The sequence below is a fragment of the Pterocles gutturalis genome, unplaced genomic scaffold, assembly GCF_000699245.1.
Source record: "Pterocles gutturalis isolate BGI_N339 unplaced genomic scaffold, ASM69924v1 scaffold8149, whole genome shotgun sequence".
Taxonomy (NCBI): domain Eukaryota; kingdom Metazoa; phylum Chordata; class Aves; order Pterocliformes; family Pteroclidae; genus Pterocles; species Pterocles gutturalis.
The window spans coordinates 4,921-32,384 of NW_010135775.1; the positions used below are offsets into that span (position 1 = coordinate 4,921).

A 27,464-nucleotide genomic window follows, 5' to 3' on the forward strand; every position below is an offset into this window, starting at 1 on the left:
AAAAACAGTATTTTTTTTCTTTACACCAACAGTTGCCCCAGAAGATCCTAGCAGAAAGGTAGATGGTGATACCATTATTTTCTCACATGTGCAAGAAAGGTCGAGTGCTGTCTATCAGTGCAATGCTTCTAATGAATATGGATACTTGCTAGCAAATGCATTTGTGAATGTTCTGGGTAAGAAACAGATTTTATATTTTTCAGTTTTCTTGCGTATTTAGTTGTCTCCTGCTACAACATGGATTGCATGCTCAAGCCTTGCTTAAGGTCTTCAGTGGGAATGGATGTATTTCCTGAGCCCTGTAAAAGGCAAGGGTATACATACCTTGTTTTTTGTAGGATATTCCTGAATTTCATTTTTACTATTCCCAAGTAAGAAGGATAGTTCTGAAAGCTGGGGAAAACTTGGAAGAATTTGTGTCTCTCTCTTTTTTTTTTTTTTTTTTAATGTAAATCAAGCAAGTGGAAGCATAGCAAATAAGGCAGGATTTAATATTCCTTAAGTTAGTGTGTTTCAGTACACTTTCATTTGATTGTGGGTGTTTTGGATCAGTTAAATAGATGATTGCTGAATTGCTATTGCAAGAGGACATGATTATGCATTTGTCTTGAAGACTTCCCAAGAATGCGTTTCTAGTTACGAGATAATGTGGCCTCTCTAATTCTTCTCACTGAATTTAACAAAGCTAGTAGCAAAATCCTAGGCAGAATGGCCTCTAAAGACTCTCCTGCAGGAACTGGCAGATCTTTCGATTGAGAGACAGTGTCTTTTAAATTAAAGAACTCAATTTGATTCCATGTTTCTTTAAAAAAAAGTAGGTGTTTTGCCAAAAATACATCTTAGCTTCTTTCTGCCTGCAGGTTTGTTCAAAATTATGTAGTTCAGTCTGTTCCCAGGAGTTTGTCTTCTTGAAGTATATTCTGATTTAAATTTTACAAATGAAATCATTGCCTTTTGTGCCCATCCCTATTAATTGTAAACAGGGAAGAAGCATTTGTTTTTTACAAGATAATTCTCCTACAATAATGTTTCTCAGGCTACTGGCAGTAGAATGTATTTGGACCTAGACTGAGACCAGAAATCACTTCAGAGAAGGATGTTAATATATAATTCTTTAGGCCATTCTTGATGTCTTAGTGTTTGGTATTTCCATCTTCGTATCTATATCCGGGTATCTTTGTCTTTTCAGCTGAGCCACCAAGAATTCTAACTCCTGCTAATAAACTGTATCAAGTGATTGCAGATAGTCCTGCATTGCTAGACTGCACTTATTTTGGTTCACCTAAGCCTGAAATTGAATGGTAAGCTGTAGTTGTGCTTACGTTATGTAAAAAGAGCCAGCTATATCTATGGAAACAAACATTTAAAGCTTTAAAACAATTTTTACTCTATTTGCAATTTAGAAATAGTATATTTTAAAATATATGCTGATTACAATATGCTAATACAATATTACATATACTTAATGTGGCAACAGTTAAGTTATCCCTACAGAGTCAAATTTAAATTTCATTATGTCATTCTGTCTGTATTTTCTACTGTGGAAGGTACAACAGAATTTAACTATGAAGTTGGATAATGATATTACTTTTTGTATAAAGGTTTAAGGGAGTGAAAGGTAGCATCTTGCGTGGAAGTGAATACGTTTTCCATGACAATGGAACCTTGGAAATTCCGGTGGCTCAAAAGGATAGTACTGGTACATACACATGTGTAGCAAGGAATGAATTAGGAAAGACACAAAATGAGGTACAGTTGGAAGTTAAAGGTAAGAAATTAATCACTCTGTCATCACAGGTTAGTATAGAATTTTAGACTTTTGAATATCTAATAGTAATTTTAAATTTCAGATCCAACAATGATAATTAAACAGCCAGAATACAAAGTGATTCAGAGATACAGCCAAGTTTCATTTGAGTGTATAATAAAACATGATTCTACCTTATTGCCAACAGTTATATGGCTGAAGGACAATAATGAACTGCCAGATGATGAAAGGTATGGACAAAATAATTTTCGTTTCTTTTTAGTTTTCTAGTTTATTTTTTCTGCTCCTTTTCCTGATCTTTGAATGGAACGTATTGACATTTTCCAAAGAAGACTGATAAATATCATCACTATCCGATACTTGGTGACTAAAGGACTTACTTAGTGTGGTGAAAATATTAAGATAGAATTGAAAATAAAATGAGATGTAAAAATGTTTCATTGTGCACAGTGACGTTTATCAACTGTAAGGAGAAGATAATTGGCATAAGAAGCCAAAGGGATAATGGAGGACTATTTTTTCATAGAATCATAGAATCATTAAGGTTGGAAAAGACCTCAAGGATCATCAAGTCCAATCCAATTTTGCTCTAGATCACAGATAATTAAAAGTTGTTTGAGTATATTTTGAAATAAAAGCACATTAGGATAGACAGTAACCATGGGAAGATGGTTAAGAGCAATGTAGAAAAGGCTGACATAGTCCCATAGCTTACATTGCTGTCTAGGTATTTTCTGAAATACACAAGTGTATGGGATTTGATAATGTCTTATGCAAGTTTCTTAATACCGTACCAGTTCTTGAAAAATCAGTGGCTGAATCTATTGTATTTACAGGTTTCTAGTTGGTAAAGACAACTTGACCATTATGAACGTAACTGATAAAGATGATGGAACATACACTTGCATAGTTAATACTACTCTGGACAGTGTTTCAGCAAGTGCTGTGCTTACTGTTGTTGGTAAGAATATTCTCAAAATTTATGGTAGCAGAACTGTGTTTAATTACTCTGAAGCATGAAAACAGCATTAGACTTAAAATGAAAAGCACAAGCATAGTTTTGGTTTCTAGGACAGGACAAAGGAAATAATCACCTATTTGTAAATGTGTTTCAGCTTTTTAAAAAATAGAGTCTTACCCTAAAGTTTACCTTTGAATTAGCTACTTACAAAGAGGCCCAGTAGCTACAGGACACATTCAGTTTCATGCTGTATAGGTTTTTATTTGGATCCCATCTGAGCTTACGCAGTAGATTGCATATTGCAGAGTATTTGAACGTTAACATGTTATCTCAGGAATCTCTTTCGCAGCTCAGTTATGCTTCAGAAAGACTGAGCATGCTTGGTTGTATGATTTTTCAATTATTTTCTTTTTAAATTAGTTCTCTCTGCTAAGTTTCTATGATTCCAGATTATTGTAAAATATGTTACTTTGACCCTTCTCACAATTTGTAAGAAAGTTTTAAGTAAATGTCCTGAATGATTCTTACCTGAGTTCAAGCTGAGATTCAAACTCAAGTATGCTTGTGTTTCAAAATTGTGTTGTAATGTTACACCTATGCAGGAATGACATATGGCAAATGTCTCATACTTATTTAAAAGTTGTAATAAGATTGCCTACTTTATTTTCTTCATCTATCCTTGTTAAAAATTGGTAAAATATTCAATAAGACTTTTATAACTTTTCAGTGAAATATTATCAATGTAATAATTAAAATCAACCATTTAAATAAGTTAACTTTTCTTTGTCTCTAATAATTCTAGTCTTTAACTACCTACATTATTCTGTTTCTTTGGCTACTAACTGATTAAATCCTTTATATTAATGTTCTTTTCAGCTGCTCCCCCAACTCCAGCTATCATTTACGGTAAACTAATACAAAGTTCTCTTTCTACATCATCTGCCAGATGTATTTCTCATTTGCCTATTGCAAAGTGCAACATCTTTTATTTTTCTTCCCTTTTTCCTGTGTTTGTGTATGTGTGTGGTTTCATTCTGTTTTACCAACTGTTTCATTAGTGGAGTATTGGACTTTGGGATTTTACAGTGCAGGTTGCTTTGTATTTTAGGGAATAAATAATTTTCAGTGATAAATTATTTTTAATTAAGGTTGGTTACCGTGTGATAATGTTTTTCTCATAGAGAACACTGTAAGATAAAGTAGTTATATAATAAATGAAAGATCTAAAAGGTAAATCCACCTGTTCGTTGAAGGCTAATTCATTATCAGAGAACTTGCACCAACCAAATTATGGTATATTTTGACATTGCTTTTGATGACCACTTTGTAGGCGTGATGTACTTTATTTCGTAGTTTGTCTACATTTTAATTCACTCATAAAATTGGTAGGACCATAGTGAACAGTTTGGTTTCTGATTGATGAAATTGCTAATAAGGATTTTAAAATTACAGCTGAAATTCCCCTGTCAGGTAGAGTCTTAAATTTGACCAGTATACAACCTTTAATTTGGTAGCATTTTTTCTGAATTTGGATTTTAAAGTGCAATATAATGTGCCTAAAGTATGAGTGACTTGAGCACATTTATTTAACTCCTATCGCATAGAGTGAAAATGCTTATGTATTCTTAAATGAGCCTACTCATTAGTCTTGATTTTTGTGTAACAAATCATATAATGAATTACTTTAATCAATTTGGAATGGACAATTACATCTTTATGCATTATGAGGATGTGTATTAACAGGATGCTTGGTATTTCAGGATTTTTTAAAAGTACAGCAAAAAAATAAATTACTTGGTGACTTGGAATTTGTTTCTGTTTGAACTATACTTGTTTTGAATTCACATGCAAAATATTTGTAGTAATTTTAGAAAAGTTTATTTGATGTGAATGCTTCTTTATTTTCGATGTTTTATTAACTATTTCTAGTTAAAATAGTTAACCACTTATAATCATTTAAACATAAACTAAACATGAGTTTCATATTTCTTTGCATCTCATTACATTTTTAAACCACAGTGCAATCAGATGTAGATAAAGTAAAATATAAATTCTTGTTAATGTATAGAAGTTTCCAGATACATCAGTTCTCCATTTTATCTCTGTTTTGTAACAATTGCATGCTGATGGTCATTAAGTCATGCTTACATAAGTGAGTAGATCTGCCCTGCTGTATTTGTGGAATTCTTTTGATTGGAATTTAAGGATTTTTTTCAGAGGTGAAATAACGTATTCTGGTGTGATTATTTACATTGTCTTAATTTGATTTACAGCTCGGCCAAATCCACCATTTGACCTGGAACTGACAGGTCAGCTAGAAAGAAGTGTTGAACTTTCATGGATACCAGGAGATGAAAATAACAGTCCCATTACAAGTATGTTTGTTTGTATCTATTGCATTATGTTACCTGTTCTCAGATTGCAAAGAGTTCTGAGATAAATTTTGTGTGCAGCATGGAAGAATGGCAAATTCATTCCCTACGGTAGCCTTTTCTTTACATAACAAAAATTCAAGGAATGTCCTCTACTGTACAGCCAAGCAGAAAGACTTATTTACTGCCCTCAAGAGCTGGGCTTTTGATCCAAAAACCTATGCTAATCCAGTCTTATGAATATGTAGAGAGTAAACGTGTTCTTTAGTTGTATGCTTCTGAAGGAGAGAGCTGCTAACATTTTACATTAACTCTTGTAATTCCCATGAATTAAAAATAGTATCAGTACCAGTATCTGTAGGGATTACCCGTCACTACTGATACAGAAGCTTATTCTTCATGAAAATATAAGCCAGATAGTTTTTGGTTTGGTTTTGTTTTGTTTTGTTTTTCTAGTCCAGACAGTTGAAGGAATAAAGCATGTTCATATGACAGAGAAAATAGACATCTATAAACTTTTGAGACAGGACATTGATCTTAAATGCTATTATTCCTCCCCAGTAGAACATAATGAAAGATACTCTTGCTTATATTGAGCAGAGAGGATAGAGGGGGAATTTAGGAGGAAGGATGTTACTTTTGGTTTTCCAAATAAAATAGGATCAGAAAGATTTGTTGGAGCAACTTTTTCATTATGAGCAACTTAATGTAATTACTTAATTATTTACGCAGTGTATTTTTACTTAATAACTGTCACAAGTTACCAAGACCATTGTACATGTTATATTTGTAATGAATGAGTTAGGCTGATTTGTTGAGTGTTACTCCCCAAGGTCTGATGCTGATCTGTATCAACACTGAAGGCAAACCGTTAGGATCAGGCGTCTGGAAAGGAAGTTTTCTAAAAATAGAATTTCACAAATTTCAGAACACATCAGAGAGTTTGATTGCATTTTAATAAAACACCAAGGAATTTTGCTTGTCTATCCAAGGGATTAGACACTTTCAGACTTGTCTAATGTATATCAACTAGTAAGGTATTTTTAAAAATATAATATATAGAAGTTTATTGTAAATAGTTGAATGGTATTTAAGTTGTGGCTTATTTCTATACTCTTGTATGAGTATCTTCATTTTTTTGCCGGACCAGAAGACACAAGTCTTTCCTTTCTGTAGAAATGAGATCACACTGTTTCAAAAGAGTGATACTAAGTGGTGTTGGCTCATGTCAGAGTTTTTCTAGATGCGAGATGTTGCATATACACTCTGATATTGGAAATTGAACTCTTCTGACTAAATAATGCTGGTTTTAATTATGATTCAATTTATATTGCTGCATGGTCCTGTGAGAGGACCTGTAAAATAGGGCATTTGCTTCATAAGTAAGCCTATTATTGCTGCTGCTGTTATCACTTCAAAGTGCAGGTCAAGACTCAAGGATAGCACTTAATTATGAGTGATCGCTTTACAGAAGTAATACAGTTGACATACTAGAATCTCTTTGAAAGCTCAAATAGAATTTTTTTCATTGAAGTCTATAAATTGCTCTGCTAGAGTTGCAGGTCTGCTAGTTCTACTAGAGTTGCAGGCAGAATGCTAGCTACTAGGGAAGCAAAAAGCTGTGGAAACTTTGTGGGTGACTTTTTTTTTTTTTTTTGGCATGTAATATTCTTACCTTTTCAACAATGACTTTGATTCAGAACACAGCCCATCCCAAGACCTTTATCTCTCTGCACACAATGCCAGCTATAACTCAGGCAGTAATTTTGGGCCAGTTCTCCATCTTTCTTTCTATTCAAGTCAGGATGAAATCTGCAAGCCTTAAGTCCAGAAGTCTATGATTAGTACTACTTATCGATTTCAGTTCTTGAACAGCTTGTCTCCTCAAACTGTTGTGCATTATTTCTATGTGGTACTGTATGTTCTTCTAAAAGCAATTCTAGATGGCCCTCAAAATTTCTTTATTAGAGCACACAGGATGTATTCTGAATCATGTTGTGGCTTCTTGTCCCCACCTATACATGAGATAGGGCAAAGGTTTTTTTACACAACACAAATATTTGATCCTCATGTAAAATTAGTATATCTAAAATTTATATCTCATACAGGAAATTTTTTGTCTGTTTTACAGCTGGAAAAAAAATATCCCTTTGTCTTTGATAATGAATATGATTTTCTGTTTGGTATTCTGAAAACCTGTTTATCCCTGAGGTTATATACTGTGTAGAGTCTTTAACAGTAATCATCGTAATGTTCACACAGAGAACTCAAGAAATTTAGCTTCTGAACATACATTCCTTGACTTAATTTGAAGGTACTGAAAAGTGCTCTCGTAAACCTTCCTCAAGTATTAGTTCTTGACTTTAAGTAGTTCTTCACTAAGGCAGTCTCATTGGAGCAAATGGAATACTCAGAGAGTTTTAATATTGTACAGGCACTACTTACTGTCAGCTTGATACAAGTAAGACCAATATATTTGTCAGACAAATATTAATTTTACATAAAAATTCCAATCTTATCCCACTTTCTTCCTGTGATATTTCAAGGGTTCCTGTTACATTAAAATCTGGTACCTGAGAGAGAGCTCTTGTAATAAAGTGTTACCTGACAGGTAGCTGCATTAGTGAAAATAACAAATAATAAAAGTAAGAGTGTTTCTATTATATTTCTGCCTAGACAGTACTTTTGAGATCCACATTATAGATTTCTGTTGTGGTTTATGTACTTCTATTTCAATGTCCATGTTTTTTAAAAATGTTGATTGGATCACTCCCTTCTGATTAGCTCATTCAGAAATACCTACACTGATCTCGGATGTTGTTGCAAGTTTTGACATAGAGTTGGATTCAATTTCTGTTTACAGATTTTGTGATTGAATATGAAGATGGGCTGCATGAACCAGGGGTATGGCATTACCAGACTGAAGTTCCTGGAACTCAGACAACAGTACAGTTGAAGTTGTCTCCATATGTCAACTACTCATTCCGTGTGATAGCAGTCAATGAGATTGGCAGAAGTCAGCCGAGTGAACCGTCTGAGCAATACCTGACAAAATCTGCAAGTAAATACCTATTCCCACTTAGCAGTGACTGATTTATATTATGAATGGCATAGAATTTGCTTGGAATGCAAACAGCAGTCATTCTTGTTCACGTGTAAATATTTTATTTTTAGGCCCTGATGAAAATCCTTCTAATGTACAAGGGATAGGCTCAGAACCTGATAATTTGGTAATAACGTGGGAGGTAAGTTTGGGTTTTGGAGGTTTCATTTGTTTGTTTTCAGACCTGTGAGTAGCATTTTTTTAGAGAAATAATAGTGATCTAACTGTGAACATGCTATGAGAATACCCAGTGTGTTGTTTGCTTAAAACATTCTTGAAAAGAGTAAAATACAGACAATTCCCCATCTTAATTTTCAGGAAAAAAGTTCCATTGCATTATTAAAGAAAAATAAGAGTTTAAGGTGCTGTATTTTCCTTGAGTGATTTCTCAAGTCATTGATTTGGTAATACAGGATGTTTTGCTGCCAATTTAGGAAAACTTAAGTATGTAAATTGTGGTTTATCTCAAGTAGAGTCTTATTTTTAGAATTAAATCTAATGTGAATCCCAATTCTACCCTCAACTTTTGTGATAAACTAAATTATTGTGCACTTTTCCACTAAAAAGCTTTTGTGAAAATTTTTTTTCTGTTGTGCTCTTGCCATCATCACAGGAGCTCAAGGAGAGCCATGTAAAACCAATTTCCTATTCCAGGCAAGAAACATTGTCTAGGGAACACTGTTTATAGGGAGTTGGTGTAAGTCTGTCTTTCCCTCTCCCACTTCTTAAGAAGCATTTGAAAACAAAATATGTATAGACAAATCACAATGTATGGTTGCATGAGAATTAGCCAGGATCACCATTCAGTGTGATTTTTACTATTGAATGAAAAGCAACTGAACTGACCTGTAAAAGCTAAATAGCATAGCTTGGCATTTCAGCAGTGCTTCTCTGTCACAGAGCGCAATGGTAATTTACTGATTTTCAGTAAAATTCTAAGAATCATTATATTTTCTTTGTGACTTTGCATTTTTCAGATGCTTCAGAATATTTTTAAAAATATTTCTTTTCATTTCAGTCTTTAAAAGGTTTTCAGTCTAATGGACCAGGACTTCAGTACAAAGTCAGCTGGCGTCAGAAAGATGTTGATGATGAATGGACATCTGTTATAGTTGCAAATGTATCTAAATATATTGTGTCTGGTACACCAACTTTTGTTCCCTATGAAATAAAAGTACAAGCTTTAAATGACCTAGGATATGCACCAGAGCCATCAGAGGTGATTGGACATTCAGGGGAAGACTGTAAGTTTTGTAGTTTGACTCAGTTCTGCTAATTAGTAACAACTAGATGTGTAACCTAAATGGGTATTTAAAGTAGTAAATTATTGAAAAAGGGGGATATTAGTTATTTTTTAATTAAAATGAAGTAATTTGGAGATAATAAGGCTTCATAATACTCTGTAGTATTAATCCTGAGGTCAGCTTTTTAACATAGGAACTTTCTAACCTGCTCCTTAAGTGCAATGCAAAGACTCATTCTGAAAAAGTATGTTCAGGTGGTGTCTCATTATAACTAGATACTTGTTGCACCCTTTCCACACAGTGCCAATGGTTGCTCCAGGCAACGTGCAGGTTCATGTTATTAACAGCACATTAGCAAAGGTGCATTGGGACCCAGTTCCACTAAAAACTGTCCGAGGACACCTTCAGGGGTACAAAGTAAGTACAGTCAAAAGCTTTGTTTTCCTCATTTATTAAATTAGATCACTCCTCCTATATGAGACTGTATCGAGGTTGAAGTAACATATAAGAGGACTCTTGCTTTTCAGTGAGCTCACAAGTTTTGCTGACAAGAGCAACAGCATTGATGCAATTCATTTAAAGTTCAGCAGTGTTCCAGCCTTGTAGTAGGAGCCTCCTGTGACATTGTCCTTAAAGAAAAACGGGATGTTTGCCATTAAGTTTGCCCGCATTATATAGATTTTAAAAATGATAATAGTTTTACACGTCTTATTCCAAAAGAATATTTAGAGGATAAGGAGAAATAGTTTCTGGAGGAGTTTCTTCTAAGTCTAATGCTAAGATTACTCATTTCCTGAAATAATATGATTAATCACATCTTTAATTCTGAGTAACTGGCCACTTGCTAGCTTGTGCTGGGTGCCTTGCCATTTTAGAGGCCAGGAAAAGCTCAATTTAAAAGCTTAATTTAAGGAGACAGGAGATGGCAGAAGATTTGGAATGTAGATATAATTGAAGGAAGCTGAGTGTAAGATAATGTATGGGCTTTGATGATAACTGAGAAGGCTGTGTTGGAGACAAAGGACTGCAATTAATAATCAGAGACAGAAGAACTTCAAGGTTAGAAACTGGGGCAACTGGTGTCCCTGGAGGACAGGGAAAATCTGATGGCAAAGATTGCCCTAGAAGCCTATCAGAAGAAAATCGAGAGTGGAAACCGCAGAGGCATGGTAGACTGATTGTGGAGGGAAGAGTGGAATGAGAGGACATACTGACTTCCTATGCAGCAATAGAATAAAACAAAAAATAATTACTTCCTCACTCGTCTGCTAGTATACTAATAAATATGTTCTAACAAAACAGGCTAGTTACACAGCCTGAACTAGGTTACTTTGTAAGACAGACTGATTTGAACTACTTCGATTTAAATGAAAGGATGAAAAAGAAGTATTTAAAAAATAAAAAGACTAAAGAATATTTGGAGGAGAGTAAAAGTACATCATACTGATAAAATAGAGGACTAGCGATGAAACTGAATTTCAGTGCATTACAGCTGGTTACCTCATGAATGTGAATTCCTGGTATGTGGATGTCACTCACCTGGCACAGAATACCGCTGTCCAGAGAGACTTAAGGTAGTTCTGTGTGAGACAGCATATGTATTTGTAATTAGTGTGGTGCTTTGCCCTAGATAATAAACTTGGCTGAGAAATAGGACTTATTAGTCTGTTAATGTTTATCTGTTAGATGACAGTCTTGTATCAACCTGCTACTTCACAGACAAATGGGCAACCGAAAGAAAACGTCCATTATATGAGGATTAAAGAGTTAGAATTTAGTGAAGTTAATGCTTATTATCAATCCAGTTGCAGCAATGCTAATGCTTATAATCCAAATCACCAAATTTCTGTTAACCATAATTAATAATACAAAAAAATCCATAGACATAAACGCCTGCCCATACATCAGGTATTAAGTTCTTACCCGTCAAAGGCATGGTTACAGGGAGTTGTCATCATCCCAAGTTTAGGTGATTTTTTTTTCCCTCAGACTTGGAGTCTCTGAGGGTTATATTAAAGCTGTCTTTTAATTTCAGACTGGCTAGTGACAAGTGATGACCCAGGTTTAATACCATACTTTGTGAAAAGTTACTGGCTAACAATTCTTAAAATATCATGAGCTATACCTGATGAGTTTCAAAACTAATAGTACCAACACTTCAAGATTTTGTTAGCTTATAAATACCGTTCTGCACTAGTTGGTAGGATGAGAGCTGCAGGATGACAGCTGGCAGTGTTGAAAAACATGAACTCAAGCCATGTAAAATACAATGGCAGTTAACAGTGATTAAAGTGAAATGATATGGTGTTAGCAGTAGAAGGCTGGTGTTAGTGTAACATTGCTTTATAAGCTATCTAGTTGGGCTTTTTAAGCCGTAGCAGTTCCCTTTTTTGAATTAATATGTGAAATCAAAGCTTCTTTAATTAAAGAGTTGTTCTGCAGTTGGCCTAGATGGAGTGAGAATTTCACCCATGTACATTGCTTTATCAGTTTTAGTGTGTGTTCATACATGCATGAAAATTATGCTGTAAAAAATGAACGTTCATCTATTTGATCGTGACAATCCTAGGAGTAACACGAGACTTTGTAGGGACAACTGTTAATGTCTTTCCAGATGTCATGGTAGAGAGACTGTGTAGTAAAGAGAGTGCAGTCAACGTAATTAGCTCTGAGGCTCATCTGTAGTTCTTTAGAAAATCAGTCAGCAAAATGGACACCAGAATCAGCTTTCTGGTCTGGTCTGATTGTCACATAAAAGGAGGAACAGTCCTCCTGTCCCTAGGTAGAGATCATTCCATGACTGGAACCTCAGAGTCCTTTCAGAACTTGTGTGTTTTTCCAGCCCAGACGAACCTGTTGGTTTCTTTCCCATTTAAAAAGATCTACTTGGCTTACACATCACACGGAATAGCATGGTCAGGTGTGTGACGTAACAAGGTGGCAAAGTGTAAGTCTGCTTTGGAAGCTGTGTAGACATCTTACTGCAAGAATGGATGGTATGAATGAGTCCTGCCTCTCAGATGGACTTGCCAAGATGAGAACCATCACATACTAATACAGTTCCAAAGCAGAACATATGTCAAGCTGGCTTTGAGCATTAGGAGAACTAGCAGGTGATAGCACTCACCCCGTTGTGTAGAAATGACTGTTTCTGGGCAAGGTCTGTTTCTGAAGCAGGAAAGCTGTATGCTGTGTCTCACCTGAGCTTATTAAAATTGCAGTTATTCCTACCTATAATTCATGGCTATTCATGGCAAAGCTTGGAGTTTGTAAAATCAGAACACCTAAACACTCACTGTGGATTTTCTTTTGTCTTTAGGTTTACTACTGGAAAGTGCAGAGTCTATCCAGGAGGAATAGGCGGCACGTAGAAAAAAAGATCTTGACTTTCAGGGGAAACAAGACTTTTGGAATGTTGCCAGGGCTGGAGCCCTATAGTTCTTATAAGCTGAATGTTAGAGTTGTTAATGGTAAAGGAGAAGGACCAGCAAGCCCAGACAAAGTATTTAAGACCCCTGAAGGAGGTATGAAGTGAGAAAGCTAGAAAATAAATGAAATGTGGTATATTCAGAAATAGAACACTAAGGGTGTAATTGCTGAGTTTGCATCTTGGACATCATAAAATAATAATCTGGCTCAATACAGTAATATTCTTAAGGATTAATAATTCATGAACTGTTTTAAGTTAATCTACTTTGTATTTACTGTATATTCTTCTTAAAAGTTCCTAGCTCACCCTCCTTTTTGAAGATTACTAACCCAACGTTGGACTCTCTTACCCTGGAGTGGGGTTCACCTACTTATCCAAATGGTGTTTTGACATCATATATACTGAAGTTTCAGCCAAGTAAGTTAATTATGAATATAAAACTCTAATTTAGACAATACGTCTACCAAATAGCAATCCATTTATTGAGAGAAAGTTACATTAAATTTATAATGTATGAAAGAGATTATTTCATTGTAGATGTCAAGTTTGAAAAAGATTAATGTATTTTGACAATATAGATGACTCTATTTGGGAAACTTCACTTGCTCAAGTACAAGGTTAGCATTTTTCTATTACTTTTATTTCTTCGAACCACGCTTCACAGTAAACTGGAAGTGAAGTCCTACATATAATTGACAGACAAGTTAGAAGCAAGATACACTTGTAAATCCTACATTCTAACTGCAGAGAAAATATTAGAAGTAGATTAAAATACATCCAATTTTATTGTTGTCAGCTTCTTCAATTTTCATATATTAATTTTAAAATGAAAAATTCATTAATATGCCGTTTGTTCATATCGGAGCTATAAATCACTTCCTGAGGATCCCCATGCCACTGCTTACTTGCCGAGAAATTTGTCAGCAGTGACATGGGAAATTAAGAGATTCATGTGCATGGGACAAGTTAAGGAAGTTTTTCTTCCACTTAGCGATTTCGACTTTTCCTTGGCATTCGATACAAACCACTTCAGTATTTTTTCCCTCAGCATACTGACTTGATTGAGGCAGCTGGTTTAGAATTTCAGAATTTTTTAATGATCAGTGTCTGAAATGTGTGTAAGTTCAGATGATTTTACATGGACTCAGTTGCCTTGGATTCAGATACTTATGAGAATGGAACTTGAACTTTTAAAAGCTTGTAGGTGTTTCCTATGTCCCGGTTGAATTTTAGCACCTTGCATAGATCCTTTTTACACAAAGGTGACTTTCTTCTGAAACTGTAGTTTATCATTCATATAACCTGAAATGAACAATGCAACAGACAAACAAAACAAATAAATACAAGCAAAAAAGCCTCTTTTAACACAATGATAATGTAGGCAATTTTCTTAACTAACTCTTTTTTTTTTTTTTCTTGTATCAGTTAACAACACACATGAATTAGGTCCCTTGGTAGAGATAAGAATTCCTGCCAACGAGAGCAGCTTGATATTAAAAAACTTAAATTACAGCACACGGTATAAGTTTTACTTTAACGCACAAACTTCAGTTGGATCAGGAAGTCAGATAACAGAGGAAGCAGTAACAATTATGGATGAAGGTAAGATGGGTATGTATAAAGAAAACCCACTGAGCCTAAAAACCACTACAAATTTTATTAAAAATATTACTACTCCTTCCTTCCATTAAGGAAATAGCCCCTTGTAAAATTTCCTCTAGCGCTTTCTTAACTATATTATACACTAATAAAAGACTTTAAATAGTTTTTAAGAAAAGATGTGCGAAGGTTTTCTACTGTAGTGGAAGCCCCCAAAAGAGGTGTAAAGCCCTCTTTTTGATGTAAACTTACACCATCTAAGACTATGGCTTTTCTGGGCTTAAAAGTTTCATGCAACTTTACATTTTAAGAGGTCTTCATCCTTTCACCTATTGTGCTTCATTGACCTTCACTGGTCATGGAAAACAATATTGAAATGATGCAGCTTTATGTGTAGAGGAAATTATTTCTCTTTTGAAGTACGCAACAGCTTCTGTGAGGTCTAAACTTTTTTCACAGAGCTGTAAAACTGTAACTTTAAAAAAGCTGCAGAAATAAATTTGTCATCTATAGCCCCAAGTAACTGGTGACATTATATAATATTTAGGTACTCTAAAGTATCTTGTTCAATCCTTTTATTCATTTTTACATTTGTAGCCATTCTAGATCTGATTTTGACAGTTCTTTTGTTGAGATGTTATTTGTTCAAATATAAAAGCTTAATAAAATAAGAGTAATTTAAAGCAGAGGGGAAATTGTGAGGGAATGGTTTTTATGATTTTGCACATCTTAATATTAAAAGTCTATTTTGGTAGCATCTTTTCATGTATTTTTATGCTTAGTAAAATTATAGTTTATTAGAATTGCTATAGATGAGTTGGTACGCAATGCAGTTTCTCTAATAGTGTATTAAGGTTGCATATGAACTACATTTATTTTAAATCATGAATCTTAACAAGCATGAGCAACAAAATTTTGTAAATGCATGTATATTAATTTTTGTCTTGTAATCGTCTGTCTGTTCAGCATAAGTGGATTGTTTCTAATTTATTTGAATTAATACTTTTTATCTAGTCTGCATGGTTTCATGGTTTATAATGGAATTATATATGTATGTTCCCTTTGGTGTTGTATCTAATTATATAGTGTTCCTATTCTTGTTTTCCTCCATTAAAGCTGGTATTCTTCGTCCTGCTGTAGGTGTAGGAAAAGGTAAAATGAAACTGCATGATTTGTTAATGTGTGGATTTTGCAGTGTTACAAATGGGGAAATTGCAGTGGTAAGGACAGAAAATCTTGGACTACACATTGCTATACAAAGTATTAATCAGTGCTGGAAGAAAACATTTGTGGGTTTAGTTGTTTTGTTTGTTTTGTTCTGGTTTGGTTTTGTTTTAAAGGAATCCAGAACGCTTATTAATACCTTTCATCTGTTTATTTTGCCACAGAGTTCCAGGGAATTCATTAGCTTTGCTTCAGCAAAGTCTAATTATTTCTGACCGTTTAATAGATGTATGTCACCGTCATAAATATTCAGGATCCAGGTGCACTAGCACTGATTATCTGGAGTAGAAAAAAACAACACTTTTGCAAAGGAGATTTTTTTACTGCCTGTGCCATATGCATTTTTTGTTTTTAAAAAGTAGGTGTGTTCTTGTTCTCTCTGCTGATTAATGCTACCCATTTGAACACATTTATTTCATTTGCGAGACAACTGTGCATAGGAGACAGATGTCTGACACTACCCTCTGTATACTTCTCAGTTTGAGTATCAGATTGAATATACAGGCAAATGGCTTCCTGCTGTCTTAGGTTCACAGAACTTGTGAGTGAGCACTTGAGAGGATATTTCAGTGGAGAGAATATATTATCTTCCTTATTTTTGAATTCGGTAATATTTAGTTCTTTGTGATGCAGTTCTTCTGTCAAGCAAGGTGTTCTTCATATTTTTGCACACAGTTTTTATGAATTTTGATACCTTTACTGTCAGAAGCAAAGATTGGTGGGTAGCTGTAAGTCAGAAAAGTGTCTCTATTCATATGGGTCATTTTTCTCACAGAGGTGTCATTGACACTAATTAACATCTGTGCTTCAGATTCTCAGACCATAAACATCCCAAATCAAACTCTGTACATGAAATACACAAGTTTTTTACAAACTTGCAAGAGAGAGCATAAATTGTTTTACATATATTTTCTTTCCACTTGATGATCAGGTATTTTGAATGATAACAGAACTTCGAATGATAAAAAAAGAACTTAATTCACTCTGATATAAATCATATGCATATATGCATATATGTATATGTATGTATGTATGCATTTGTGCATATATATTATATATATTTATACGTGTATATATAAGTATATTTTAATATCAATTACATTTCTGGTAAGTGTACGGAGTTGTGGATTTATTTTAATGACAAGTCTTTCATACTGTGTTTTAGTCTAGTTGTAGCTGAAAAATCAGCACAGATTGGAACAATCAAACCCAGCTTGTAGTCCTGGACATTAACAGCAGAAATGTAAATTAAGTTCTCATTATTTATAGCTGACTATAAAAACTCTTGCAAGGAAAAATGGACTCTCTGTGTGAAATTGAGGTATAGCTGTATCACAGTCTGTGGCTAGCAGAAAGCATCTTATTTGTAAGATCAGCTGGAGCAGCTCACATTTCAGAGCTGTCGTCTGAGATTCTCTGAAAACTAAGCAGATGTCTTTGTTTGGTTCCATGCCATTTATGGTTTCAAAGTTTTCACATTTTCCTGTAGCATCTACCTCTTACAATTGCAAAGAAAACTTTGAAACTGCAAACAGGATGGAACTAAAGCCATGACATCTGTTAGGACATCTGAGTTGCTGCAGGTCTGAGACGAATGTTCTCCATGGTTACTTACATTGAGGTGTTAAATGTTTCACTACTGATCAGGGACTATGAGGAAGGAAAAGGAGGATCATATTATCAAGATCAAGTGCCAAATTATTTGGTCTCATGAGTGGGTGGATTTAGAGATAGAAGTACTCAGGCCACTCAAGAAGTAGTTGTATCCAGCAGTGAATTTTTACTCCTCTGTTAAGTGCAGGAGGGCCTATACATATATCCAGTTTTTATGAATGTGGACCCAAAGCCAAACCCAGGAGAAGGTGAAATTTAGTGAATATTCCCAGCATTTTTGTGATGTATCAAAAACATCTCAGTTTTTTGTTTTAAAGGGCAGAACTTACCAGAACAACGTAGTTATCCTTTCTCTTTCAATTTGAGCACATTCATCTTGGAAGTTAAGAAGAAAATAGGTCCCAGATTCAGACAGCCTAAATTGCACTGAAATTTCTGTACTTGATGTTTTGTACTGGCGCTTGCTTCCCCTGAAGACCTGCAGCTTGGCCAGTCAGAAGCAAGGTCCTGAAGGAATTAAAATCATTTAAACCTGAGTGAGCTGTGCCACTTGGGACATATTTCACTTCTCAGAGTAAAACTATATAATAAAGTGTGGAGGCAAATACTGCTACGGTAAATCTAAGGATCTTAGAGTGTCTCAGTATTTGTATTGTAGTCCTGGAATACATTCCCTGTCTCTTGACACCATGTGTCTTTTGCTGTCTTTTTAGACAGGCATGTCTTTGATTACTTTAAAAACAATGAAAGTAACCACAGTCCCCTTACTGCTAGCTACACTTGTCAATTTTAGTATTTGTCCAAACTGAGTTTGATTATAATGACTCTACTGGTGTTAAGTGAAGATATCCAGTATATTCTAAACCAATAAGTAGAGAAGCAAGTTGTGTGCATTTTTCCCATAAGGTAAAATAAAAATTTTAGATGTAAACATGAAATATGAGGTCAAGGCTAAAGGCTTTAGATAAAGGAATATTTTTTTTTTCTGTAGCTTGAATAAAACTTAGAAGCTCTATTGAAATGGTTGGCAAAATAAGGAGGAAATAATTATCTCCCTTTGATATGGGCACCATCCTAATAAAAAAAGTTCTTTAGACAAACAGTTCCATCAAATAGCGAAATGCAATGGATCTTGGCAGATTACAAGAACTGAGGTTTTTTTCTTCTCTGAGTAAAACTTCACAAAGGACGTCCATGTTATTCTCTCACCAGCCCACATGAGTAAATCATAAGACACATTATTTTACTAGATGGGCAACGTATCCTGTTATAGTTGTTAGCCCTTTGACTTGCACCATCTTTTTTCCTTTCTAATACTGCAATGTTATGAATTACTTAAATTTGATCAAATTATGCCACTACAAAGAAAAAATACTTGTTTTTCTTCTTAGCAACCTGTATTCTAAATGTGCCTGAAAACTGCATATGTAAAACATCAAGTGTTATACCTGGTATTAGATAAGCTGTATGCGTTGATATTGACATTTATTTATTGACATCTAACAACAGGCATGAGGTGACAGACGTGTGATAAAAATTGGGGGATAAGAACCTGATTACATATAAAATAATTATTATATCAGCTGGAAAGTGACTGAGACAATCAGTGGAGTCAAGTCTTTCCTACCCTTCTTTTCTTTTTTTTTTCTTTTCTTTTTTTTTTCTTTTCTTCTAATAGAAAATTAGAAGTTTTAAATGACTGGACTATAGAGGAAGGAAGAGAATATGAATTTGACCTAGTAGAAATAAAAGTTACTGATTAAAATAAACAGTCACAGGGGCTCATTATTGTGTTTGTGGTAAGCTGAAGTGCAGGGAATCGAGCCATGCCATGTCCGTCTCTACGTTTCACAAGTCTTCTTGTTTCACTTTTCAGTTTCTTTTTTGATTTAGTCAACATTTTTATTTGAAAGTAAGGTCTTATACTCTGCATGCGTGCAGACTCTGGCAACTGGCAGTCCTGAACTGCAATTAAAATAAGGTTGTGAGATCACCGTTACCTTTAATTGAAGCTATCACTTCCTGTCAGTATGGTACTCAGTCTGGTCTGCCTTCTCCATGTGAACGTCACATCTCAAGTATTATTGACAGAAACACTTCTGTTGCAAGGGAGAAAAATAAGTAGTCTAGCCTCTGGGTTTGAAACTATTATTTTTTTTCTGACTGAATCTCCAATATGTAGCTCTTCACTGTAGGCTAGAAATCATTCTCAGCTGAGTTCATATCTCTGATCTCTGTAGAATCATCTTGATTTTCTTTGTTCCATACAAAATGCTGTTCTTTAAATCATTTTTCCCTGCCCACCATCTGTTTTCCCTCCCTCTTTGAATAATTTCACATAATGTCTCCATATTTTTTCTAACAAGTTCAAACTGCTTTTTCTTTTCAAGTTGATTATAGTATTTTTGTACTGCTCCTTCAGCTGCTCTCTCCCTGTGGACTTCTCCATGGTAGATCTGTGGGATTCTTTCAGTACAGCCTGCTATGCATAACCATTGTTTTGTCCTCTTTTAAGTCTACTGGGAACAATGATGATGCTTTGCCTGCTAGACTAGATAAAATTGTAACTATTGCAATGCAAAAATTCCTGCAAATACTTTTCACTTCGCAGACATCATGCAAAATCCATACCACACTAAATGCTTATTGGTAAAATGATTTCTTGCATTTCTTCTTTGTCTTCTGTATTTATTGCACTACAGGAATGCTCTTGAAATGGCTGCCTTAGTAATCTTAGAAGTGACTAATGCCTATCTCTCACTGCCAGAAATGGAATTGATTCCTACTGTTATGCTAAGGCTTGAACAGTTGTAGGTCAAAAAGCAAACAAAAGCAAAACCCTTCTCTGTGTCTTACAGGCTCTGGCAGAATCTACTACCTTTTTCCTTCATCTTTTTCTGCGTGTGGATGTCATTTTTTTTTTCTTTTGAATTTATTTTTCTCTTTATATATGCATTTTAACTAATTGTGTATGATATATCGCTTTGCGTTTTTTTTCCATTTGATGCCAATCTTCAGATGTGTGCTGGTCACTTACCTGCCATTTTTTTCCTTGAAATCAGGTGAATCTCATGAAAATTCCAAAGTTTAGCCACTTCAGGGATTATTTAATTTATTGTTCTGGGATTATTTAATTTATTGTTCTGCTGAACTAAATCTTGAGAGAGAGAGTACCTATTCTATTGTTAAAATCCATTCATATCTCATGTCATTTCTTACCAAATTCTATTGAATCTGCAGCCCAAGTGTAACTGTTATATGGAGGAACTGTGTTCCTGAAAGGCTGGAAGATTTGAATACAGCTCTACAAAAAAATCCACTAAAAAAGCAATTGAATTAATTTGAAAAGAAAGTAAAATTTTACCTTGAGTCTAGTCCTTTTTCTCAACAATTGGCAAATGCTTGTATACCATATCTCGTTACAAGAACGAAACCATACTCAGAGCTGCCAGCTAAACTTTGCATTGAATCATAGCGTCATTAGAAGAGCTTAATTTACCGGAGGTAGCTGAATATAAGAGTTGCTTTCTATAATAAACTGTAATTTATTAACAATCCATTCCCATCAGTTTTAGAGTGATGCTTTTGTCAGCGCTGCTGCACAGAGTCATGCATGGTTACAAATCAAGAGAGCACAGCGCTCCACTGCTGAAAAAGCCCCACTCCCGGAGACAAAGCTTTCTACCCCCCTTTCTACCAACTGGCACTTGCACATGCTGAGAATTTCTGCCAACTGACAATTACACATTTTGCATTTGTGAACAGTGCTGGGAAACATATTGAAGAACTAAGAGGTTAATTATAATTAGAGGTGTGCTGATTGAGAAGACAAGAGTAGATTGGAGACAAGCTTTGAATGTTGTAACTATTTCGACTCTAGGCATTCATCACCTCAGGATCCATCATCCGTCTTTTATCTTGTTATATGTTTGTATTCTTGTTGCAAATATGGCACATTTAACAGACTTAACTAAAACTTTCCAGGTCTGCTGGAAAATTAGACTAAGCAGTAGTGAAAAAGAGGAAGAATTAAAAAAATAAAGAATTAAAAAAAACCAGAACTTAAATCTGACCAAATACTATGCGTGGATAAACCTATACAAACAGCTGTTGGTAAGAATCAGATAAGAGTACATCTGATAAATGTAAGCATAAATCAGTCCCTTGAGAGGATTTAGAAACAAAGGCACCAAGGAAATTAAGGTAATTTTCAGAGCCAACTTAATTGTTACATACAATCATATGAACAGAAAGACCTTTACCAGATACCAGGTCTTTAATCTAGCAGAGAACTCTTTAGTAGAAACTGGTAACTGGAGATGGAAAAAGACCTCAGCGCATGAGATGGAAGTTTTAGAGGGAAGGTGATTACCGAAATTGCTTAGTATTACAGAAGCTGTCTGTCATCTGGAGTCTTTCACACAAGATGAGACAGTTTCCTTCATCCCCAAGTGCTCAGGAATGAGGAGGGAGAATTTAGGTGTAATTGTGGCATCTGTTTGCAAGAGTTTGAAACAGATTATTGCTGATAGTTTCTTCTGTCTTTAACATTGGTGACAAATATCAGTCATACAGTTGATGTCTTCTAATTAGACATCTTTAATGGAACAGCAAATCCAGGAAAATATGGCTTTGAGAAAATACAGTTTAATGAAACAAAACAAAGTTGCATTTGGAATACAAACCAGTTGTTTTCTTGGCACAGAACAAATGCTTAGATGCTGATTGTAACAAACACCTGCTCCTACGTGCAAATGAGGAAGGAAGTTTATGTATCCTGTCTGCAATCTCAGACTCTGCACCTTTCTAAATTTAGAGCATGCTATTCTTTCCTCTTGCTACCTTCAAGTGGAACAGAGAAGCAGAATCTAATCCCCTTGCATTACCACAGCTATATGGTTACATGCTGCATTTCCCATAGGCGGCCCTACCTCTGGTGTTCCTTGGGGGTTTTGTTGTTGAGTTAGTAACCTAGAGGGCTTTTTTAAAAAAAAAAAAAATCCAGTGCTTTCTATTTGATTTTGTTCAGGTGGTTTTAGCCAAGAGATAGATATATTCTTTATTATTTAAATAATATATTCCTTACTGGTTTTGGTTGGTAATTATATGTAAAATACATAAGTACAACTTACCTACAAAGACATCAAATGGGGGAGTAATACAGATTGCAAAGTTGAATGAGTACTACTGGAACAGAGTTAAGAAGAAAAATTTGATCCAAATATGGGGATAAAAAGTCTGATATTGTGAAAATTTGTAATCATACATTTTCAGGACAATTGATGGAATTTGCATCATTTAGGTATTTTTCAAAAAGACTCATAAGTACCCTGTCTAGAAAACTATAGTTTCTATTATTTAGTCTGTGTTAGGGTCTTGGATACAGATTTATTTATTTTACTATGCCAAAGTAAGCCATTTTCTCTTTGAATCTAATTTGGAACTTCTTCCAGTCAGCCATATGGACAAGACTATTCTGTTTTACGGACAAAATAATTAAAGTACGTAGATAGAATCTGTGCGGCACCTCTTGCCTTGAGAACAGGCTTTTGGCCATTTTATTTCCTGATGTAGGTGAAGCTATTGGAATTCTTCCATTTGCCTAGTTTTGCACCTCTGATGTTTCATGGTCCTTTGGGAAGTATTTTTGGTGGTGTTTCCAACAGAAAAGACATTTTAGTGAGATAGAAATGTCAGTAGCAAACCAAGTGAGGCATTTTCATTGAAAACTGATTTCATGCCTTTGAGGAGCATCCTCTTTGTATCTGCGCTATTACAGTATTAGAACTATTAAAATCTATTTTTCATTAATTTTAGGCAAACCAAAATACTAAAATATATGTCCATTTGTAACAAGTACAATTGGAGAACAAAAAATTAAGTTATGAGCAAAGAAGTGGCTAATTACAAGATGCTGAAGAGAGAAGCACTTCTTTTCATAGGTGTGGTCATTATGTGTACCTGTGAAAAGTACTGTTATCTAACGAGAATGTCAACAGTAAGACACAGTACCTTAAAATGAACAGCTTCTTGCATTCCAGTGATTTGTGTACTTCACAACAGAGTATTTTGATACTGGCTTTCCGGTATCTGATGTCTAATGTTACAATCTCTAAAGGTGCTGTGAATCTAGAATGTTAATTAAGCTGACCTCAGAAAAGTTGTGTGAAAGTAAAGGTGTCAGTACACACATACTTCAGTTTGGTTTTGAATACACGTGTATCATTTAGCTGTTTCATATTTTAACAAGTAAAACTAATTGAATCCTGCATGAACTTAAGAGTGTGCATGTGCTATTCATTTAACAGGTAAGGTTTTACTGTATTATTTAAATGTTACTTTTTGATGCAAAGTGTTTTTACTCTTTATTTTTTCTTTCCTACTATCTCTGATGGTGAAGGATATTCAGAAACCCTTTTTGCAACCTCCCCAGTCATGCTCACTGTCCGTCCAACATTCTATAAGGGTATTGTCTTCCTTTTTTATCATTATCAATACACTAAAGACAAAAATCCTGTAAGGACTTGCAGTTGAGGCATTTGCAGTCCATTCAGTGACCTGTGGCATAAAGCAATGTGTGTACCACCTTCATACCTCCTTCTCTCCTACCATTTCCCATTACCCTGACAACATTCTCACTTTCCAGCTGCCTGCATTTTACTTCTAAATGAATAGAAATAATGTTTTCCAGAGTTTTGGCAATTACATATTTTAAAGTGTTTGGCAGGTTTTGTGATAACAGGGCATGCTCAGTACAGTACATAGAATTTACTTTGTAATTTCATAGTGTAGTAGCTGCCCGAGATTCAATTACCAAATACACTACTTTAGTCACTAATTTCCTGTAATGGAAACAATGACAAATATACTATACTTTCCCTGTGTATGGTCTAAATTAACATAGTAGATTCTTAAAAATCTTTTTTTTTTTTAATGTGTGAAGTCACAATTTCATATTCTGCTTTTTTTTTTTTTATTGTGTATTCAGTGCAACCATTTTATCCAAGGATCAGAAATCTTACAACAGCTGCCGCTGAGACCTATGCCAATATCAGTTGGGAGTATGAGGGACCAGATCATGCGAACTTTTATGTTGAATATGGTGTAGCAGGCAGTAAGAAATAATTTCATTAAATGTTGCTAAAGTGTTCAGATATATTTTTAGAGATTTTTATAGTAAATGTGGTCCTAAATTGACAACAGTGTTAATGATAGCTCTTAAATGTCTAAAAGAATTTTTTTTTTACTTTGATCGGGAAGATCAAATAATTTTCATTTTAATGAACATCAATGTGTAGCAGGTATTTGATGCTTAGATAGAATATGAGCCTTTGTTCCTTTGTATTATTTTATAAATTCTTCAGAACATGAACTTGTAAAAATGTAGTTTACATTAAGTTGTTTATCATGCAATAATTGTATGTGTAACAATATAATTACTTGCATTAAAATAAGATCTAACAGTTTTCCTAAATTATGTCCAGTTCATGAAAAAAAAGAATTGCATAAGAAACCCAATCAAAACAATATTCTTTGTGAAATTAAACCTTAAAATAAGATATCAACCAACTTATGTACTTTTATTGGCATAAAAACAGGTTTTAATCTTTTGTAATAGTAATTAAAACACAGTTAGCTAATAAAACCAAGATGTTCTATACAAACACTCTATCCTTCTAAAGTTATGACTAAAGATGACCAATATGAAAATTTGAATATAGAATAATTTTTCTCGATATTGGTCAAAGAAGCAGCTGAGACTGTATTAGAAAAAGACACAAGAGAATTGTCAGGAAATATGATAAGTTTAGATTTTGAAGCAGAACTTCTTGACTAAAGTAGATACCAACTGAAACTACAGCAGTGTAATTTAATTAAATTATTAAAATCTATTTTAATGTTTTTTATAATTACAAATTTAATAAGTCTTTTAAAGAATAAATAGTTTTTCTCTAGTACAATGGAACAAATGTTTAAAATAGTCTCATAATTCATGTACAATGTTTTCTTCAATATATTGCATGCAATATATTATTTGAAGTCATAATATTTTTTTTTTGAGAGAATAGTTATTTTTTTCAGCCAATCCATAGTTTAGTCAAGTAACTGTTGATAGTATTCTGTCTAGAAACTTTCAGTAATACAGAGAAAATTAAAATTCCAATATGTTGCTTTCCTAAAATTTTTGTAGGCAAAGAAGATTGGAAAAAAGAAATTGTAAATGGTTCTCGAAGCTTCTTTGTCTTAAAAGGTTTAACACCAGGAACAGCATATAAAGTCCGGGTTGGTGCTGAGGGCCTGTCTGGTTTTAGGAGTTCAGAGGATGTGTTTGAGACAGGTCCAGGTGAGGCACACCGTACCAATTCTGTATCGTAGTCAGAATTGTGGTAGACCAAGTGCTGACACGTTGAACTGCTTCTAGCTAAGAAATGTTGTAGCTAGCATCTTTGCATGTTCTTTTTTTTAGAGCAATGTTGAATTATTTTATAAACTCCTAAATAATGCCAGCATATTTATAATGTACATTTGAATGTTTTCATCCTTTCAATTCACTCTACTTGTCTGTTGTTTATATTATAGGCAAGATACTCACTGCTCACATTCCATCTGTGTGCTGTGCGCTGAAGATGACCTGTTTCCTTTATTTCTAATCAATATAATGCGTACATTTATAGGGCCAAGTATAGATTTTTTTGAAGCTAACAATCTCTATATGATTGGTTTTAATACAAAAAATCTGAGCTAAAATGTTTGCATAATCAGAAATGCAGATTCCATTTGATGTCTCGTAATATATTTATATCAGTGTTAGAGATTCCTACTTGTAATGTTCCTTTCCCAATCATATACTGGTTTTATATCAGTATTGCTGTCACAACTATATCCTGTGAATCAGTAAGGCTGTTTAAGTTCCTTATGTACATATTTCAGTCGTATTTCTTCATCAGCAAATCAGTAATGCTTGTTCATTTGACTTGAAGAAGGGCCTTTATTGGAAGTTCTTTGATGTTATGCTGAATATGTCTTTGCCATCACAGCATGGTCTTGGTCAGCTCTTATTATTTGTTGTGTATTTGCTAGCCACTGCTGCACATTCCAGACATTTTGGTCAGTGCATAGTCCTTCGGCAGTAGCCTCACCAACTGCAGAATGTTATGATTTAAGAAAGTAGTTTAAATATGAAAATATGCTTGAACAATATGTAATAATTATCAGACAACAAAGTAAATAATGAATATACCAGTTTGATGGTGAGCACTTTCTAAAATCATAATTTATTGCTTTGTTTTGTTCCATTTCTGTTCACAGTTTATCATGTTGCAGGAAAGCTTTGAAAACACGGTGCTGAATAACAGTGCCAGGAAAATATGTATGGGCTAAACACAGAGGTTATTTATGCCAGAGACAGCTAGTGGTATAGAAAGCAGATATGTAAAATTTTATGCAAATACACATCCAAAGCCTAAAGCAGCAGTAAACCAGGGATCAGGACTATAGTGTAGTTCAAAACAAGCTGAGTGGAGACCTTCCCAAAAGCATCTTTTGCACAAAAATACTGAGCCAGTAGATAAGGAATGTTGTATGTACCTGTGAATGACCCAATCACCTTGGCATATATCCTTGAGTAGTTAAGGAGGAAGGGAATTTGAAGACACTCTCTTCTGCTTCTTGATAATGGAAGGGTTCAGTGTCCAGCATGAAATTATATACATAGCATATTTCTTACAGAAAAAAACTGTGTCACACTGTCTTCAGCCTAGATCATAGCTTTTAAACACTGCAAAAAATAAAGTGGACAAGGAAGAAAATGTTGTAATATGGAATATGCCCTTAATTAGGAATGAAACTGCAATATTTGGTATATGAGACTTGCCCCATTTTTTTCTTTGACAAGCATTCTTATAGAGCATCTACATAGTATTCGGGTTTATCTTTTGGAGTGTACCAGTACAGGGTATTTCACTGACTCCTGCATTAGCAAGTCACCAAGAGTAAATGTCTTTTTGCCTGAAGCAGATAATTTGCTTAGCGTAAGCAGGAAATGTTGTGCCATTTTTAAAGCTGCACTGAGATTTAGAAACCCTTTCCTACTAGAAATGTAATAAGTTAAAGAATACAGGAAGTTGCATAAGTAAGTTTTCATCTTTA

The 27,464-nt window shown here is 34.5% G+C and overlaps 1 protein-coding gene across 1 annotated transcript in view; it reads left to right on the forward strand.

Annotated features, from left to right (window-relative positions):
• Window positions 1-27,464, forward strand: part of LOC104468034 (neuronal cell adhesion molecule-like) — a 48,241-nt gene that overhangs the window by 4,251 nt on the left and 16,526 nt on the right. Inside the window, exons 3-19 of the mRNA XM_010082035.1 lie at window positions 33-176; window positions 1,190-1,301; window positions 1,602-1,768; window positions 1,851-1,998; window positions 2,605-2,729; window positions 3,606-3,635; window positions 5,003-5,104; window positions 7,965-8,162; window positions 8,276-8,346; window positions 9,223-9,448; window positions 9,750-9,865; window positions 12,768-12,972; window positions 13,173-13,295; window positions 14,304-14,480; window positions 15,594-15,629; window positions 24,304-24,429; window positions 25,507-25,659. Coding sequence (XP_010080337.1) covers window positions 33-176; window positions 1,190-1,301; window positions 1,602-1,768; window positions 1,851-1,998; window positions 2,605-2,729; window positions 3,606-3,635; window positions 5,003-5,104; window positions 7,965-8,162; window positions 8,276-8,346; window positions 9,223-9,448; window positions 9,750-9,865; window positions 12,768-12,972; window positions 13,173-13,295; window positions 14,304-14,480; window positions 15,594-15,629; window positions 24,304-24,429; window positions 25,507-25,659 — 2,259 coding nt within the window. The remainder of the gene's footprint in view (window positions 1-32; window positions 177-1,189; window positions 1,302-1,601; window positions 1,769-1,850; window positions 1,999-2,604; window positions 2,730-3,605; window positions 3,636-5,002; window positions 5,105-7,964; window positions 8,163-8,275; window positions 8,347-9,222; window positions 9,449-9,749; window positions 9,866-12,767; window positions 12,973-13,172; window positions 13,296-14,303; window positions 14,481-15,593; window positions 15,630-24,303; window positions 24,430-25,506; window positions 25,660-27,464) is intronic.